At 38.2% G+C, this 20,168-nt stretch overlaps 1 protein-coding gene across 2 annotated transcripts; it reads left to right on the top strand.

Annotated features, from left to right (window-relative positions):
• Positions 1-792: 792 nt before the first annotated feature.
• Positions 793-18,709, top strand: LOC103696266 (aminopeptidase M1-B-like). 2 transcript variants are annotated; one of them, XM_008777828.6, is made up of 19 exons: positions 793-1,384; positions 1,592-1,737; positions 1,829-1,931; positions 2,641-2,827; positions 2,936-3,029; positions 3,357-3,510; positions 3,758-3,862; positions 3,978-4,094; positions 5,536-5,649; positions 9,905-10,087; positions 14,136-14,454; positions 14,534-14,655; positions 14,733-14,830; positions 16,320-16,497; positions 16,583-16,697; positions 16,787-16,854; positions 16,939-17,013; positions 18,150-18,227; positions 18,325-18,709. In XM_008777828.6, exons 1-19 carry the CDS (start codon positions 1,151-1,153, stop codon positions 18,511-18,513), a joined length of 2,679 nt encoding a protein of 892 aa, XP_008776050.4. In that variant the 5' UTR covers positions 793-1,150; the 3' UTR covers positions 18,514-18,709. The 2 variants fall into 2 exon arrangements, with proteins under 2 accessions (XP_008776050.4, XP_026656624.4); XM_026800823.4 differs by lacking the exon at positions 9,905-10,087 and having other exon boundaries at positions 1,009-1,384.
• Positions 18,710-20,168: the final 1,459 nt, after the last annotated feature.

Here is a 20,168-nt window from a genome sequence, read left to right as displayed (position 1 = left end):
TTTGTATGGATGAATTTAAATATGTCGATGTAAAATATGAGTACATAATTAATTTAACACAATCTCAGCATGCTTAATCTTAAGTTTTTATTAGGTATGACGCGAAAGACAAACAAACTGGGGCTTACATCAATCAATCATATGCTTGTGACTTGGAATAACAGGCAATACAGGTTCTGAATACTTGAATCATAATGTCCATGAAAACTCTCTTACTCAGAGCTCTTACATGTCAATTAATTTATGCCTCGAAAGAGAGTCTAATAGCTTAGGTAATGTGGAAAATTTTTTCTCTATTGATGCATTAGCATTTATCAAATGTCTTATAATCCCCCCGTCCTTGCAAAACCACGGGAAAAAAAATCAATAATAAAATAACAGGGAGGGAGGGCCATCTCATCTAGAAAATCCCTTGCAAGAACCCACAATAGTTTATTTACATCAATTTAAAGAAATAAGTGATAGATGCTCTTAATTAAATCATTAAGATATTTTATATACGACATGTACCATGCGTGTATGGGAAAATCCTTCCATGATCCAACAACTTTTTTTTTAAAAAAGCTAGAGATATATGTCATCTGATGTTGTTCTTAACTATATAATATTTTTTCAAAATATTAGAATAGTTTATATGAATAAAGATTCCCTGCTATGATGTGCTGGGAGTTATTGCGGAATTGGTCACCAATATTGCTTTTAATTATATGATAAATTATTAATTTTTTTTAGTTTAGATCTATTTACTTCACATGTATCATACATATATCTTTTTATTAATTTAAGAAGGATGCCAAAGCTAACATTAACCCTTAGAAACCATCAGGAATAGCATTCATTAGATGGGAAACGCCATTGATCGGTAACTACGGGGAACGCTGCAATTCCTCATGCAATAGCCCACCGTGATGATTGTGTTCTAAACCTAAACCCCGTGGAGGCAAAAGCTGCTTGCACCCACATGAGACTCTCGTTACTTCGATAAAAACCCAATAAAATACATCCGATGTCAGCCCACTATTAAAACTCTCCCTCCCTGTTGAGACTCGCACGACTACCACTGCCTGTAAGAATTCGAATCCCCGAGGGGGAGCGACCACGCCTCGGCACCGGAATTCACCGAGCGAGCGAGCGAGAGAGAGGGAACCGGATGGCGGAGGAACAGAGCGTGGAGCAGTTCAAGGGTCAGCCGCGGCTTCCGGAATTCGCCGCCCCCCGGCGCTACGATCTCTTCCTCAAGCCCGACCTCTCCGCCTGTGCCTTCGCCGGCGCCGCCGAGATCGCCCTCGACGTCCTCGCCGCCACGAGGTTCCTCGTACTCAACGCCGCCGACCTCGCCGTCGACCATGCCTCCATTTCCTTTAAGAACCAAGAATCGTCTCAGGTTTCACCCTAACCCTGGTTTCCTGCATCTTGGAGGGTGTTCTTGTTCCTTCCTATTTCTTCTCTATAATGATAGCCGTGGGCTTGTGATGTCTCGTTCAAGAATTAAGAGTCGTCTCATGTGGCTCTGACCCTACTTCTTTCTACATCTTGGAGGGTGTTCTTGTTTTTCCTTTTTGTTTAGTAAGGAATTCATGGGTGGTTTTAGGAGCTCCGCCCTTTGGAGATCGTCGAGGTGCAAGAAGATGAGATCTTGGTGCTTGGGTTTGATAGAGTTCTTCCTTTGGGGAAGGGAATTCTTAGAATCCGGTTCACCGGAACCCTAAACGACCAGATGAAGGGGTTCTATAGAAGGTATTTGGCTGTCTTTGGTCTTCTTTACCTTTGTTCCTATCGTCTTTCCGTTTACCTTTTTGTTAGTATCATGCTGCTTTTTGCCCTGTAGTGTATATGAGTACAATGGGGAGAAGAGAAATATGGCGGTTACTCAGTTTGAGGCTGCTGATGCCAGGCGATGTTTTCCCTGCTGGGATGAACCCGCTTTTAAGGTCATTAATCGTATCAGGAGAACTGATGAATTCATTTTCGCTGTTTCTGAATCCTCTTTGATCATTTATCTTGTTAACTTTTACATTCCTGTTTTTGAATCCTCTTTGATCATTCATCTAGATCTTTAAGTTCTTCTTGATAGATTGACTTTGCCAAAATACTGTGTAAAAGAAGGAAAAAAAATCTACAAATGTGTAGGATGCATTAAATTACTGCTTGGATCCACATTTTAATAAGATAAAAGGTTAAATGTGCGACTTCATGTGATAGGTTAGGATATATATGGCTGTGAATAGATATGACTGATGCTCTTATGCACTGTGTTTGATCTCTTACCATGATGAAATAAAGAATAATCTCCATTCTCTCATTGTGTTAGACCTATAGGTTTCCATCTTAATCATGCCAGATAACTTTCCCAGATGATTTATCATGTTGTCTTGCACTCTTATTATGATGGATTGCAAATTCATTTCTATGCACCTTTTTGAAAAGTGCTTCTTAAGAATATCCTTTGAAGCAGGGGGAATGCCAAACACGGGGAAATGCCGAAGTTTGCATGAATTTATGCCAACCAACAAATACATTTATTAAGCCTTGTAGACAGGAATATCTTGTCAGTCTTGATTCTGAATGATTCTTGTGCTTGTTTGCATGTTGTCAGCTCAATTTAAATCCCTTACTTGTTTTATGAACATAATTTTTCAGGCCACATTCAGGATAACATTAAAAGTGCCATCTGAACTGGTAGCATTGTCCAATATGCCAGTAATTGAAGAAAAAATTGATGGGCTTCTTAAGACTCTCTCTTTCCAGGAATCACCAATTATGTCAACTTATTTGGTGGCTGTTGTTGTTGGTTTGTTTGATTTTGTAGAAGCCTTTACACCCGATGGTATGGTCTATCTATGTATTACCTATTGTTAAACCCCTTCCCCTTATTTTCTTCCTCCTTATTGCAGAACTCGTTTCATTATCATGTAATTGCTGCTTGTTTCTTCAGGAATCAGGGTTCGTGTGTATTGTCAGGTTGGTAAGAGCAACCAAGGAAAATTTGCTTTAGATGTTGCTGTGAAGACACTGGATTTGTACAAAGGGTAATTTCTCTCAATTGAAGTTTTGATGTACTCATCCATTTATAAGTTTTGTATCTTATTCACTTGCAGCTGAAGTACTCTTCATTATTCACCATGATTTCTATGGCCACTGTTACCACTTACCACTATTGTTGCTGTTGTAGTTGTTGTCATTGTCATCATTACTTCTCTTCATACTTTTAAAATTGTGAAATAGATATAGTTGAAAGTTTTATACTGGCTATATATTCCACTTCTACTGGTTTTTTGATGTTTACTTTTATGGGAAGTTTAAGGGCCTAGTAAGTCTTCCTTGGTGACCAACTTGACTGACTAGTTCTTCTTCAGATATTTTGCGGTGCCTTATCCACTTCCCAAATTGGATATGGTCGCTATTCCTGATTTTGCTTCTGGAGCTATGGAGAACTATGGACTGGTTACGTATCGCGAAAAATCTTTGCTTTATGATGAACGCTACTCGTCAGCCTCGAGCAAACAATGGGTAAGCAGAAATTTGATTTTCTACTTGATTTGGTAGCGGTGCTTATCAATCAATGTTCTAATTAAACTGAATATTAGATTTTGTTTAAATCTTACTATTCATCAGTTTAAAAGTACTTGTTGTAGTTCTTAGCTTCCAAGGTGCTTCACCATGCACACTGTCCGGTTTGTGTTGGATCAAGTTTGATGCCTTAATTTTTTGCCTTTAGAAAAAGCTAATTGTCAGTGCATATGGTGATTCTATCCAGGTGGCAATTACTGTAACACATGAATTGGCTCACCAATGGTTTGGAAATCTTGTGACAATGGAATGGTGGACACATTTGTGGCTCAATGAGGGATTTGCATCATGGGTAACCAAGCTGCTCTACTGCTGTCTGTTATTATTATAATTTATACTAAAAAGCTATTATCATCAGTTGTGCTGGAAAGCTCACACATCATTTAGTTTTAACTGCTCTTGAACAGATGAGCTATTTAGCAGCCGATTCCTTATTTCCTGAATGGAACATTTGGACTCAATTTCTTGATGACACTACATCAGGCCTTGTGCTGGATGCACTTTCTGAATCACATCCTATTGAGGTAATATTCCTTTGTGATGTTTTGGAGTTGAAACTAAAACACTTCTAGCCACACAAACCTCTATGCTCGAGAACAATGTTCAATTGCTCGGCTGTCCTGTACTAGTTTCGTGTACCTGCAGTATGTGGGGTAACCACATCCAGCGCACTCACACATATACATACATACACAAAGTAGAAGAAAATATCATTATGCCTAAAGAAAATTCTCTCACATGTACTTCTTCAGGACATGAGGGTTAAGACATTCAAAGTGTCCATTTGCTGGATCTGATTCATGCGTTGACATTGTAATTAAAACATGTGTGATGTTTGGGCAAATATTAGGCAGGGCTGTCAAACTAGTAAGCTGTCTGAGCAGCTCTTGTTTGCCTAGGAATTGTGTGTTTGACTCGATTAAGCTTGAATAGAAATGAATAAATCTATGATATGTAATACATCATATATCATTTTAGTTGTTTGTCATAAATAAAAACCAATTCTTATCATTATTTAAATAAGAAGATTGTATCTCAGCTGCAAGGTTGAGATTAAACATTGAAAATTATTTAAATTACAATTATGTACATATATACATACATACATACATATATACATATGTATGTACGGACATGTATGCATATGTGCATACATGCATAAGTACATGCATATATACATACACACATACATATGGTTCACTGTCTCGGTACCGAATTCCATACCGGTGCCACACTAGCACAATATTGGTATGGTATGGTACGGAATTTTTTGGCGTACCGAGTGTCAGTACGTCATCCGTACTAGGTATCGGTACCGAACTGGTACGGTATGGTATGCCCCATAATGTTTGATTCGGGTCGGTACGACATACATTGCAAATACATATATACATACGTGCATACATAAATACGTAGGTGCACACATACATAAATACGTACGTGCGCACATACATAAATACGTACATACACACATATGCACATACGTACACATATGCACATACATACATATGTACACACACATATGTACACACACATACATACATAAATATACATATATATGTACACACCGACATACATGCATACATATGTAAGTACATACTACATACGTATATGTACATGCATCATAAATAATATATGAAAGCCTCAGGAGACCTTATTTTTTCACCAAATTCTTTAAACAAGCCATTCATCATCAGCTATAAATCAAGCTATTTGGATGATGAACCAACCTGTGCTTGAGCATGGCCTGGCTTGCATAAATAGGCACCCCTAATCCCAGTTCGAGATGTCAACTAGTGCATCTGAAATCTGCACACTTCCTCATTCACTTAAAGTAAGTTAAAGAGAAACAGGGAAATCAGAGAAGAAAAATACTTAATTGTTTAATATCACTATCTAAAGACATCATCATTTGATTAGCAATAGTTTAACTGTACCTATTAAGTACATTGTCATTTCATGCAGGTTGAAATAAATCATGCAAATGAGATTGATCAAATTTTTGATTCGATAAGCTATGACAAGGGAGCCTCTATTATTCGAATGCTGCAAAGTTACCTTGGTGCCGAATGTTTTCAGGTTGATTGTTTGTTTCTCATGACCGTCTCTTATGTTATTCTTTGTCTGAACAAACCATTCCTTAGTTAATATATGGGAAGAATCCTTTGATCATCCACGTTATATTAGTTGATTTGCTCAATATATTATTCAAAATTACAATGCCAAAGAATATGAATTGCCAACTTTCTTTCTGATAAAGAAGGCAGTTGTCTGTTATTCTTGTCGAAGGGTGAGCTGGGTCACAAGGTATTGTTAACATTGCTGTCAATCACTTGGTAATGTGTCATGAGTATTTTTTTTAAATCTTTCAGCTAAAGAAGCCTAATGATTATTTGGAGAAATTTGCTTTTGTCTTATTTTTGTTCTGCACATTCGGCTAGTTTTGAATAAACATTTGTTCATTCACATAGAGAAAAATTATGTGCCTATTATATTACTGAATGTGGTGTGCATTTGAATCTTCAAGCTGTACCACTCTGGGTATGGGCTGAAAATAGGAATTTCATTATTATATTGTCTCACTTCTTACGTTGCAAATAAAATCTTAATGGTAAAGTAAGATTTGGTCATTGGAAATTTTGCACACAAACCCTAGAAGAAGGGATAAATGTTGTCATGGTTGATATGTAGGCTGTACTCATGAAAACATTGCAATGTTAGGTAATAGGTTCATCAAATGATTTTTATGAAGTACTATACTTCAATAAATGCCAGCAAGGTTCATATCTCTGCTGGGATCCCCTTTTGTATCGGTATTGGATACTTCCCTATATGAGAAATATAAAATATCAGCCTATATTATGTCATCCTATACAAACTGATAAATCTTAACATGCTAGGCAATGATATCATCATATTGGCTTATATTTTGTAATCACGTATTTATTTTCTTAATTTGATATTTTGACTGTTAAATTTCAAAATTCATGCTTAAATTAATTGCTAATCTAGGATTTGTCATATGGGCTAAGATTCTAATATCTCAATCAAGGTTCGCCAAATCCGAACTGGGACTTATATCGGCCGGTGACCAGCTTGGTATAGTATGGGTCTATATCATGCTGTTTTGAGGCGTATTGAAATAGGGAGGAGGAGAGGGAGGAAGAGATGAAGAGAGAGGGAGGGAGAGACGAGCTGTGGAAGTTCGAGCCATCGCCAGGGAAGTTTGAGAGCTTCATATCTGGTGATGGGTATGCTTTGAGGATTGAGGGAGAGAGGGGGAGGAAAGAGAGACTCACCTGGTATGCTTTGAGGATTAGGACTTTGGGGATGGAGGACTTTGAAACCGAGCGACCGATCGAGGAAGAGCCGCTCGAGGCTGGAAAAACTCAGCTGTTATATGCCAAACCGACCGGCTGAACCTTGATTTCAATCCTAAAATCTTGGTTGAGATCTCGGAAAATCTTAGATGTTTCCAATTTTTCTCCAATTACCATCTCAACCAAGATAAACTAAGATCTTAAGTCATCTCGGTGGTGATCATCCATCAAGATGGATGATATCTTGGTTATTAAGAACCCTGATATCAAGTAATAGGCTTTGTCTTTAAATATGCTTGGATGGCAGTATGGGAGGTTATAGTAGTAAGATATTAATAGCATGGTATGGTAGTGTATTGCAAAGATTTTGGCAGTTTTTTGGTTTATAGAAATATTTGAGGATTTTTTTTTAAAGGCCAAACAGTGATATTATACTTTGTTATAGATTGTCTTCCCATTGAGGTCACAATTAGAGGCAAGGTTCGCGGGACCGATTGTATCGGCGTACCGGTGAGCACCGGCATCGGTACGGTTCCGGTTCGGTACTGGCTTGGAACCGGTACCGAACCGGAGCCGCGCGCGCGGAAATTAAAAAAAAAAAAACAAAACAAAACGCGTCCGCGCGCGGATGCTTCAAATGCCACTCTGTGGCATTTAATGCCCCCACGCGGGTTGGCAGCCCGCGTGGGCACGGTGCCCCGCGCGGGGAACCGCGCTCGGGCGCGGTTCCCTGCTGGGAATCGCGCGCGGGCGCGCGCTCCGCTCGCGCGTCCGCGCGCGTTTCCCAATAAAAAAACGCATCCGCGCGCGTCAAATGCCACAGAGGGCTGGCAGCCCGCGTGGGCACGGTGCCTCGCGTGGGCTTGGACCGGTGCGAACCGGCCCGGTTCGCACCGGTACTGGCTTGTACTGGGCCGGTTCGCACCGGTACCGGCTTGTACTGGGCCGGTTCGCACCGGTCCAGGTACAGAACCAATCGATTCCGACCCAGTTTGGGTCGGAACCGTTTTATACCCCTGTACCGGACTGGTGCCAGTACGGGCTGAACCGACCGGTACAGGTCGGTTCAGCAGACCATGATTAGAGGTAACATAAGCTCCCTATTTCTATAGTTAATTAAAAATATTATGGTAGAGAGATCGAAGTTACATATTATAAAGGAGAATGGGGTCATTAACCAAGGTTTGCAGTCGTGGTACTGGATTGATGGTCGTACCCACGCCCTATACATTGTCTTGGTATTGTACTATAAGACACTCGGTATGTGGGGTGTGCTAAGTATTGGACATATGGTCCAGTAAAAACAAATCATGTCATCAACAGAACTATATTGATGCCTTGTTTGGCAATTAGAGTTTTCAAGGTCAGTAAGAACTCCATTAAAGAGGAGAATTCCTTGATAAACTGCAATGATTTTGAAGAAGAGCACCCTATCGAGGCAAATGTGAATATCAGTTTCATTTACTTAATTATTTTATATGTTAAGAACCTAAAAGAACCAGTAGGTACTTAAAACACTTTTGGATGTGGAAGTACTTGATTGCTGCATAGGCCTGTCAAGTTCAGTTATATCGATTGCAATCAAGTAGGAAGTTTCTTTTTCATTTGCATCTATTGAATTATAGGTTGACCACCAGTCCATATATGTTAGTTTCTGGATCTTTTCCATTGGATGTTTTCTTTAACATTCCATTGTGGATTGCTTCTTGCTCTATATTTAGGGATAACAAGTGCGGTAACTGCTGAATATTTATACTATCTGGGTTCAACTAATGTATTAGGTATTCTTATCTTATGTATATTGATATCAAATGTGGCAATGGGGGATATCCTACTTTTATATGTCTGAATCATTTTAAGCATGCAGCTAATCGACACAATAACCTGAAACACTGTATTAACACCAGAATATCAGGTCATAAATCAAAGAGAAGAAAAAGCATAGGTTTCTTAGTAAGATCAGTTGTACCTTGTTGCAGTAGCATAAGACAACTTTATATAGCCAGCAGTAACTTTAACCTCTTGAAAACAAAAAGCAAATCTAACTACTCTGTAGTATATACCTTTCATAGGTGCCGCATTTTTGAAGAGAAGCCCTTTCTATAGTTATTGAAGTTTTTTGTTGCATCAAATTCGGGACAAATATAGGCGTTGTTTGGCATGGTTGTAAATTTCCAGTTTTTCATTTTTTAAAAAAAAATAGAAACTGAAACAAAATTGGTGTTTGGTAACCCAGTTTCCATTTTCAGTTTTCTGAAACTTGCTTCAAGTTTCTGAAAATCATGGAAACCAAAAGATATGGTTTTTACTTGTTTGAAAGCTAGCAACCACTTACCACCACCTCCATTGCCCACTCTCAGCCGCCACCACCACCACCATCAGGCACCAGCCACCTCCTCCTCCCATTGCCGGCCACCACCTGCTGCTGGCTGCCGACAGCCATCGCTTGCTACCCACTGCCACCCACAATCGTCGCCACTGATTGCCACTGGCTGCCACTCCACCACTGTCACCATATTCGCTGCCAAACAAGTTTCAAGTTTTTGGTTTTCAAAATAGAAAGAGAAACTAGTTTCAGTTTTTAAAAGTTAAAAAATTGAAAACTGGAAACCATATCGAATGCTATGATAGTGACCCATGGTTACTCCTAATTACTGATACTTTTCTGATTTGGCTGGAAACTGCGAAACTGAATCATGTGCTTGGCACGATGCTGTTTTGCAAGTTTACAACTTGCTAAAGGAACAATAGTTTATGCTATTAACATATGAGCTGTGATCATCATGTCCTGAGAACTTGATTTTTTGTTCTTTTAGACTGCCGTCAGGTACTCAATTTTGTTAACTCGAGAAACTTATGTTACAGTATTACCTGTGGAGCTCATTATATGTTGCTTTTTTTTTTTCTTCAATCAATTTTCTATAATACTTATAAGTTCTATCAAGTGACACTATCTGTGTACGATTCAGAATGGTGTGTATTATTTTTATATTTAACTTCTTCATATTCTCCAGAGATCACTAGCTTCATACATAAAGAGATATGCCTACTCAAACGCAAAGACTGAGGACCTGTGGGCTGTACTTGAAGAGGAGTCTGGTGAACCTGTTAAGGACTTAATGAGTTCATGGACAAAGCAAAAAGGATATCCCGTTATATATATAAGACGTAAAGAGCATGGGTTGGAATTTGAGCAGGTTTGTCTTTGGAATGCTTTCTTTGCTTTCGGGCTTTGCGTAAATGAATAAGACTGGGAGTACTTCTTGTTGTCAACTGATATATTTCACATACCCTGCGGCATGCAGAGAAGATTACATCATATTGTTTATAGTTTATACTATTATCAGCATTATCACCTCCCCGGCCTCTTCCTTCACGAGAAAGATTGCATCATAGACTGTTCCACTTTATTGTTACAGCACATATATAGTCGGTGTGAAGTCCTGTTGTGTGTGCATGTATTTTTTATGAGTCTGCCAGCAATCTTTATTTGAGCATTGCTCGACTTTGACAGTCTTCTAGTCAATCCTGTAGGTTCTGTTAGACAGTATAGAAATTTTCGGGCATTCAACTCTTATTAGAGGGAAATCTATTCCTACTATTTGATTGTTAGATTCTTGCCAATGTTATAGATTTTGAATGGCCTGGTAGGTGAATAGCAATCATGAGTATGCTCTTGTCTTGTGGTAGCTTTTTTGGGGCACCTTAGATGAGCTTACTGGGTCACAAGGACCCTTCCATGGTTCCTCAATTTGCTGCCTTCTTGATCTTATAGTGAACCAGTAAAAAGGATAATGAATTTGTCGATGTTATTGAATGATGTGAAATTGTGAACCATAGTAACAACATTTGATGAATTTTTGAAAAATCGTGAATTAATGGCTGAACAAAGACAAACATAATCTCTGTTCAATTTATTTATCGATCTGCGAATCAGTTGTAAATTATTCTCAGAAATTGTAAATCTCATGAATAGGGGCGGCAATGGGTCGGGTTCAGGTTGGGCTAAGTTAGGACAACAACATACAAAAACTTGACCTGTACCTGGCCAGACCCAATGTTGGGTCAAGATCTGTTGATCCGTACCCACTAACGTGTCATTCTGCGTCACATATTTGACCTAACCTAATTAATTTTGCATGACAGTACTTAAACGACCTAGGTTAATCTATAAAATCCAATCTTTATGATCCTTATTAATTAATTTCCAAATTGATTTCAAACAACTACTGAAAAAAAGAAATAGTGGTCCAAAAAATCTCATCCAAAATTATGACTCAACCCAGTTTAAATTGTTTTGTCCCAAATAATAGAACCCTACCCTCATGATGAGTCTGAGTCAAAGCTTTCACCCATACCTGACCCAATTAAAGTTCAGGTCAAAAAGTCTGACACATACTCAACCCTAACTGGAAAAAAACTTGACCCAAACCTGACTTAAATAGGGTCATTCGGATTGGTTTCTTCGGTCGGGTCAATTTTTGCCATGTCTGATCATGAATATGTTCTGAAAGAACATTCAGGCTCGAAGGTTGCTTGAGGTAGAGTGAGTGGGTGACTAGAAAAAGGCCAAAAGAGGATGGGATGTGGGGGATATGTGGGCTGACAGCCTGGTGAAATGGGAGTAAGGATTGGGAACAGGAAAAGGCAAGGTGTGAGTCCTGTTCTTTATGTTTTTTTGGATAAATAAGTTAAGGTTGGGAATGATGTCTCTTCCTTTCTCGGTAGAGGTGTTATTTTAACTTTTCTTTTTTATATTTTCTCAAAAAAATATTTTTTTATATTTTGAATATAAGAACAATTGCATCTCGACGGAAGGGGCACCCAATAATGAGGAACTTGCTAGAATCATTTTTGTCTTCTGTCTTGTGTGAAAAATGAATTGGAATTTATAAATTCGAAAGCATCATCTATTCAAAGGAGTTTTTCATTTTTGTCGTTTCCTTGATTGGATTGGAATTTAATACATCAAAATATTTGGACTGGAAGATGATAAATTATAAGTATTAAGAAAGTGATTTAATTATGAAAATGTGTTGACAATAATGAGTTCATGTAATTATTTATATCTAAACATTTATATTTAAATATTATTTTATTGATTACTAATCAAATTTGCGAATTTTTCCCAAATTTGTCTGAATTTGCCTATTTTTTCCAAATTCTGAAATTTCAATGTTGCTAAATTGTTCCTAAATACCGAACTTGTAACTGTGGTGTGAACAAATCTAATATGGCAAATTAGTGTTCAATTTTAGGTTGTTCTGATTTGAAATGAATTTCAGGTGAATCATTTGTTACGTTACAAGCAAATTACCTAATTATTCATCTTTTGCTTGCTTCTTTTTCATGATTTTGTTTATGTCTCCCCAGTTTGCAGAATCTTCAAAATAAACTGATTTTATGAACTGTGCCGACACTTTTCCTAATTTTCCTGTCCATTATAAAATTTTGCAATAATGTTTCCTCTCTATATGCCTTATTTGAAATTGCTAAATCCCTTTAACCTTATTTCTAAGCCCTTGGCTCTTTTCAAGCTGTTATACTATATTTATTGGGAGTCAGACATTTCCCCCCCTGTTTCCATGTTTTGGGCTACTTCTGCGATTTTGTTAATACATGGAACACGTCCTGGTTGTAGTGACACCCAAATGCCTTCGCATTTACTGATTTATCAGTTGATAGTGTTTTCTGCTCATCTGCTCAAGTCATGTCGGTACAATGGTGTAGATTTTCTGGCTTGGAGCTGGACACCATGGCAAAGCAATGTTGCATATTATTGAAGCATGGGTAGATAAATCTGCAAAAGTTTTAAAGACACCCAGTAAAAAGCAACATCAAAATGAGAACAAAAAGCTTGCTAATGAAACATAATGAACTCTGTTTGTTAAATTGAATTGGAGGTGGTGGGATGGTCTTCTTAAATTCAATTGTGTTGTCAGTTTTGTTTATGTTTGTGGTTCTCATTTGAGGATTGATCTTGGATCATGATTTTTTGTAGGCTTTCCTTGAAAGGCATATTTTGTGATCCCATCTTTGTGGAGATAATTTTGCCTATATATTTTGTATTGATTCCTAATATGTAGAAATTGAAAAGAACTCTTTGTTTGGAAAATCTAATATCCTGTTAAAGTTTACATATCATGCAGCTGAAATATTTCCATTGTTCAACACGTCTAAGTTGTTATGGACCTTCACACTCATAATTGGTATTTTACTTCCTTCTATTGTCTGGAGGCCCAAAAAAGAGGTTTTGTTATAGATCATATCAAGGTCCGCCGTACCGGGTCCGGTAGGCGTACCGGTTGCCTACCGGACCGGTACGGGCCGATTCGTACCGTGCTCCGGGCCGTACGAACCGGGAAGCTCTTTCCCGCCGGAACCGGGGAAGAAGAAGAGAACCAGAGAGAGCGCGGGGAAGAGAGGGAGAGCCCACCTTCGGCCGCCATCGGAGAGCCGCGGAGGGGCGTCGGAGGCCGGTGGGGGGCGGCGGAGCCCGCGGGGGCGCTGCGGAGGCCGCGGCCGCGTCCACTGTTTCCGCCGCCCCCCACCGGCCTCCGACGCCCCTCCGCGGCTCTTCGATGGCGGCCGAAGGTGGCTTCCCTCCCTCTCTTCCCCGCGCTCTCTCTTTTTCTCCTCGTCTTCTTCGTCTCCGGCAAGAAACCGGCCTGTATCGGTTTCCACGGCTCCGCCGTACTGGTAGCTGGCCGACCGGTTTGTACCGGCCCGTACCGGCCGGTTCGGCATACGCTGGATCATATCATTTGATATACTTTGTTTTGGAATTATCATCATGAAGACAGATCATTTATTATGTTTGGGAGTAATCCTTTATCATAAGTCATGACAAGTGGTATAGGTTTGGACATGACAGAAATTGGTGCTGGATATGCGCTTGGTTATTGATAGTTAATTAGCAGATTGTCCATTAAAGAGAACAGTTCTCTGTTCCCCCTTCCCCCCTCCCCTCTATCACTAGAAATAAATGTGATAACATGGATAGATATAATTATAGTAGTTAGGCAATTCCCAAATAGGACCATTGCGCACATGATCCTCTAACCATCTTTATGCAATGTGCTTAGCATAAAATTCCCATGTATATTTAGCTTTTGGACTATTTGAGGCCAATTTCTCAAGGGAATTTGCTTCATATTCTTGTAGTTATGATCTTTCTTTAATCTGTCAGGATTTTTCTTTAATAAAGGAGTTAAACTGACATTTTTTTTTTCATTTAAATTGCAGTCACAGTTTCTGACAGATGGATCATCTGGTAATGGACAGTGGATTGTTCCTCTTACTTTATGTTGTGGTTCATATAATACTCAGAAAAAGTTTTTACTAAAAACAAAATTTGAGGAGTTGGATATCATGGATCTTATTGGTTCTGCAAATGGTAAGGCTAACTTGTTAGAGAAAAGCAGCCAGGGGAACTCTGAACGCTTTTGGATCAAGTTTAACATTGACCAAACAGGCTTCTATAGAGTGAAATATGATGATGAACTTGCAGCTGGACTTAGATATGCAATAGAGGCCAATAAGTTGTATGCAACAGATAGAATTGGTTAGTTGACTGAGCATTCTTCTTTTGACCTATACTTATGTTTGGAAAATCAGTAACATTATAACATTCTGATGTGTAGGCATTTTAGAAGACTCATATGCACTATGTGTGGCTTGCAAGCAGACATTGTCATCTTTATTGTCTTTGTTGGATGCTTATCGGGAAGAGTTTGATTATACTGTGCTGGGGCACATAGTCACTGTATGTTATCCTCCAGATATCATTTTCTTTTTCAGATTGCCTAGAAACATAAATACTTATTTTTTTTGCCTTGCCAGATAAGTTGCAAGATAGCAAATATTGTTACGGATGCCACTCCTGAATTGGCAGATGAGATTAAAGTATTTTTAATCATACTTCTCCAAATTTCTGCAGAGTAAGCCCATGCAAGATGTATTATAAATATTATTAATCCAAGTCATATTTCTGTGGAGTAACCATTATCTTAGACATTGATATTCAACTATCATTTAGTTTATCTTGATAGCTTTAAGATTTATAGCTTTCTTTAAAAAGAAAGATCATAAAGATATGTATGCTCTCTGTTGGTCCAAATAATGGATATTCTTGAAGTTAAATGCATATGTTGTGGGTATGTTATTCCTTTGAATTTTACAAGTTCCTACTTTTTTTTGGTTTTGGGACCCACTTAGAATTCAAAAAAAATGTTTTAAAGTGTGACATTTGGCAGAAGTGGATGTCACGGATCCCATAGACACCAATGCTTGCTATGATCAATGAAAAATGGGATAAACACAGAATTAGCTTACTAACGACTGATATCAGATCATAACATAATCAAATTCATGTTATTCAGTTACATATACATTAAAACTAACCCTTGAATTTGGACCTTCCATATTCTTAGCTTGAAAGAGTTGATCAAATTTCCATAAGGTTTAACTTGAAGATGCATACCTAATTGCAAATTATTATGTGGCATTATTGGTGTGTCTTGTTCAAGAGTTCAGCATATGAACAATCCAAGCTCCAATAGACTTTCGAAATTTGCAGCTGTGATATAGATTCCCTATACATACTTTCGAGTCATGGGATCATCTTGTTTTTGAATTTGCGATCATTTCCTATTGCTGAGATGATTTTTTTTTTCAAGTATTTGTTGTTCGTCAAGATATGGTATGATTGTCCAACTGTAGCTATATGTATTATGATTTATAACTTTGATTGTTTTGTAACGATATGGTGTAATACATGGCGAAGATATACATGACTTGGATAAAGAGTAATGCTTTAAGTGCTATTGGCACAGGGCTTGTCAGCCAGGGGCCACACAGCTTGTGCCTTGCTGAAACTATGTATATAAATGCTTGTAATGTAACGACTAAAGAGGTAAGGAACATTAGTGAACATATTGAACCTGTGGCAGACTGCACAAGTTGATATGGTGTGGCATGGTTTAAGATGTGATGCACAGGATTTCCTGGCATATGTGCATGCGTTGTGCCAGCAGTGGTCTGGCACAGCTGACATGGATTCACATTTAAAACCTTGGGAAAGAATGTCAGAACAGTACCCCCACCCCACCCCACCCGCCACACACACAAAAGGAAAAACCTACCCCACAGACACACCCCGAAAAAAGGTCTATCACATGCCATAGTAAACCTCTTGATAGCCTTGAGAGCCTGGCATGTGTCCTTCCAGCATAATCTATTTTTTATGCATAAAATTTGTGTTGCTTTCAATTGTTTGGGATCACATGCATGATGAATAAATGAACTGCAATTTTGTACTCGATCAACTCAAAGTTATATTATACATATATATATATAGAGAGAGAGAGCATATTTTTTGATGATCTTTAATGTCCAAATTGTAATTAATTTATGGTTTTTGGCTTTCAGAAAGTTAGGTTGGGACCCTAAGGAAGGTGAGAGCCACTTGGCAGTAATGCTAAGAGGGGATCTTTTGACTGCTCTTGTTCGAATTGGGCATGATATGACTAGAAATGAAGCAGTGAGGCGTTTTTATATCTTTTTAAATGATAGAAATACATCACTGCTGCCTCCCGATACAAGAAAGGTGGTCAAATTTCACCTTTGTAATTATTCTTCACATTGCTTCATATGTATATTATTCTTTTATTTTAATATAAGTTATCTTGTAGGCTGCATATATTGCTGTAATGCAGACTGTTAGCGCCTCAAATAGATCCGGATATGAATCTCTTCTAAGAATTTACAGGGAAACTGATGAAAGTGAGGAAAGAGTGCGTGTCCTAAGTATGTGAGCTTACGAAATCTATTAAGGTCTGATATGCTTAACTAATACTGGTTGGTATTGAGAATTCTCTTTTAACCTTGTTCCTCAGGTTCCTTGTCATCTTGTCCGGATCCAGATATTGTCCTTGAAGTCCTGAACTTTCTCTTGTCTTCTGAGGTGATCTTAATACTTTTACAGTTTCAAGTATTCTCTTGATGATATAAGTGAAGTGGCCTGACTTTATCTTGATCTGCTTATAAGGTTCGGAATCAGGATGCAGTTTATGGACTTCGAGTTAGTAGGGAAGGACGTGAAACTGCATGGAGATGGTTGAAGGTATATTATTGATTTAAACAGATTCATTGCCTTCATTATGCCAATTAGAATTAAATAGCATTTGTCAGTGTCAAATCGGCTCTGTTTGATACAGTTATTATTCATATTACATATTAATGCCCAGGCTATATCGATTTATAAAGTCATTGTAATTTTATTGATTTGCAATTAAGAAAGGAACGATATTTGGTTTGGCTGAGACCCATAAGAGCCTATTCTTGGCCTATTGGTTTTCACGAATATCTTATGTTTTTGGGTACAAGCACAACTATGTTATTTTACTTGCATATTTTGTTCGACGTTAAACATTTTTCCCTTGGTGTTTTTGAGGTATTATGGGTACTGTTTTGGGGTTATAGAGCTTCTGGTAGATGTGCAGCCATCCCAGCTCCTCTACCTATATGCTTTCTTTCTTGAGTCTTCTGGGCATTGTGCTAGCTAGCACCCTCCTCTTCCTATTTTTACTGCATCGAGCATTGTGTTCCTCATGTACACCTGTTTTGGCTCTATTTGGTACATCTCATTGTATTACTAATGGTTCCCCTCTTGTTTTGGCCCCATGACAACTCAGTTTTAGGTGGTTTTGTTCTGGGCCAGAGCATATAGTCTAAAATTCATGCGATTAGGTTGTGTGGTTTCTCTCCATTTTCACCCTCCAAAGAAGGCATTGGGCTCAATGAAACTTTATACTATGTATATTGAAGAAACATTAATCAGGGCTAATACGTGTTGGATAAAGATGTTTATTTACTTCTAGTCCAGAATGATGATGTCAAGAGCAACATAGAGAGGATATAATTTGAAATTCATGCAACTAAGCTGTGCTTTCTCAACATTTTTTCCCTTCAAAGAAGGCATTGGGTTCAATGAAGCTTTCTACTATGGATACCGAACAGGCTTTAACAGGTCTAGTACTTAGTGGATACAGATGTTCATTTACTTCTAATCTGGAATAATGATGTCGAGGACAACATAGAGTGGATATTTGCTAATATAAAGATAAAAGAAAAGTGGTAGGAAATTCGATAGAATAGGCTAACTGTTAGTGATTTCTACGATAGATTAATAGATGTTCTGTTTAATTATGTCTTTTTCTTGTTTGCTAAATCTTAACTGTGCTTGAGTTTTGAATGCAGGAAAACTGGGACTATATATCAAAGACATGGGAATCTGCTTCCCTAATTGCAGCTTTCATTGGTTGCATTGTATCACCGGTATGCTAAAGAACAAATATTTTGCGCTTTTTGGACTTTTCTACTGTGGCAAGTGTAAACCCAGGTCACTCAATAGATTTCCATCTCATAATTTCAGTTTTCATCCGAGGAGAAAGCTGAGGAGATGGAAGAATTCTTTGCAAGCCGAACCAAACCTTCATTTGCGAGAACATTGAAGCAGAGTCTTGAGCGTGTAAGAATCAATGCAAGGTGGGTCCAGAGTATTAGGAATGATCACTCCCTTGAAGAGGCGGTGAAGGAGTTGGCACACAAGAATGGGATTTGACACAAAGCTGGAGGTTGAGCAGACACCCTGTTGGATCATGGTGTTGCATGTTCTTGTCCACCGAACACCAAAGAATAAAGATGCTATCTCTTTTGCACTCTAATTATCGGGAATTCTGCATCTTCAGGGTGGCTTGTGTGATGGTTCTTGTTTTTGGATGTTATAATAGTGGCTAGTGCTTCCAGTGGATGATAAACATCGATATATGAACTGCGTGATATGCACCCGCAGCAGAACATTGGAGGCGGAACAGGTACGTCTGTTAGTGGCTGGCATGACAGCTGCGGGGGGGAAAGGATTCAGAAGAAGCTGGAGAAGGCTAAAGAAACTGCTACTTGCTTTTTCCTTTTCTTTTTTCAAAAAATATTACAGGGTTTTTATTTTTTTTGTCATAGACTGCAAGAAGAATTGGAAGACCGAGCCTACGAAAAAATACGCCATAGGATTGAGTAGACAGCATATGAGATAGCTCCGAGTGAAGGTTACGGCGAGGTTGAAGATTAAGTAAGCTTGGAACATACTTAATCTAGTATGGTATACAGTTAAATCATATTGGAACACAGTTAAATCTTCTCTGCAATGGGGTTAGTAAGTGTGGTACATAGGTAATATAGCATGACCCATATTTAAGTAATTTTGGCATGTAGTTAATCAATGTTTGAACACTTAATTTAGTCTGACACAGTTAAATTTTCTCGGCACACAGTTAAGTAAGTTTGGAACATATTTAATCTAGCATGGCACAAAGTTTACTTAACTACGTATCAGGCTAGATTAAATGTTTAAATATTGATTAACTACGTGCCAAGATTAGTTAAATGTGTGTCATGCTATATTATCTGTATATCAAGCTTACTAACCTAATTGTAATAATGAGTTAACTGTATTCGAGGCTATATGAATTGAGTTCCAAGTTTAACTAATTGCAATGGCGACACTGTACCTATCAATATCATAAATATTAGATTATTTGTTATTCATTCATTATTTTTATTTATTTATTTATTTATTCATTCATTATTTTATTTCATTGAAATATATTTATTTATTATCTTATTTATTTGTTTATTCGTTCATATATATATATATATATATGTATTTATTTATTTATTTTTTTATTTTATTTTTTTTCTTTTCTTACTTTTTTTTTCTTGTTTTTCTTTTCTTTTCTTTTCTTTTTTTTTTTTCTATTTTCTCCTCTCGTGAGGCTGGCGGCGCTAGAAGGAGGCTGGGTCGTGATAGCCACGACCGGCGGTGGCCGCAGCGACTTTATTTATTTATTCATTTATTATTTTATTTCATCACAATATTTTTATTTATTATCTTATTCATTTATTTATTTATTTATTCGTTCATTCATATATATATATATATATGCATTTATTTATTTATTTATTTATTTTTCTTCCTTTCTTTTTCTTTTCTTCTTTTTTTTTTCTTTTCTTCTTTTTCCTTCCTTTTCTTCTTTTTTCTTCTCTTCTTCTGTCTTCTGCTTTCTTCTCCTCCCGCGAGGCCGGCGACGCCAGAAGAAAAGAAGAGGCGATTGCATGATTGGGCCGCGGGAGGCGGCCGGGCGGCAGCGCCTGCGGCAGGCGCGGCGGCCGCGGCGGACAAGGGAGGGGGTCGGGCCATGGCCGGCGTCGGTCGCGGCAGAA

Source organism: Phoenix dactylifera, chromosome 1 (genome assembly GCF_051530095.1).
Source record: "Phoenix dactylifera cultivar Ajwa chromosome 1, Ajwa_hap1_PhDact_Kaust_v1.1, whole genome shotgun sequence".
Classification (NCBI taxonomy): Eukaryota; Viridiplantae; Streptophyta; class Magnoliopsida; order Arecales; family Arecaceae; genus Phoenix; species Phoenix dactylifera.
Note: the sequence above shows the minus strand (reverse complement) of the source record. Positions and strands in the feature narration are given on the sequence as shown.

What these genes read in the sequence shown, in the direction of transcription:
- LOC103696266 (XM_008777828.6), top strand. Translation starts at nt 1,151, where the DNA reads ATGGCGGAGGAACAGAGCGTGGAGCAGTTCAAGGGTCAGCCGCGGCTT. An exon ending in AGAAGCCTTTACACCCGATG is followed by an intron (nt 2,828 to 2,935) that starts GTATGGTCTATC and finishes TTGTTTCTTCAG; the next exon opens with GAATCAGGGTTCGTGTGTAT. An exon ending in ATGAGGGATTTGCATCATGG is followed by an intron (nt 3,863 to 3,977) that starts GTAACCAAGCTG and finishes GCTCTTGAACAG; the next exon opens with ATGAGCTATTTAGCAGCCGA.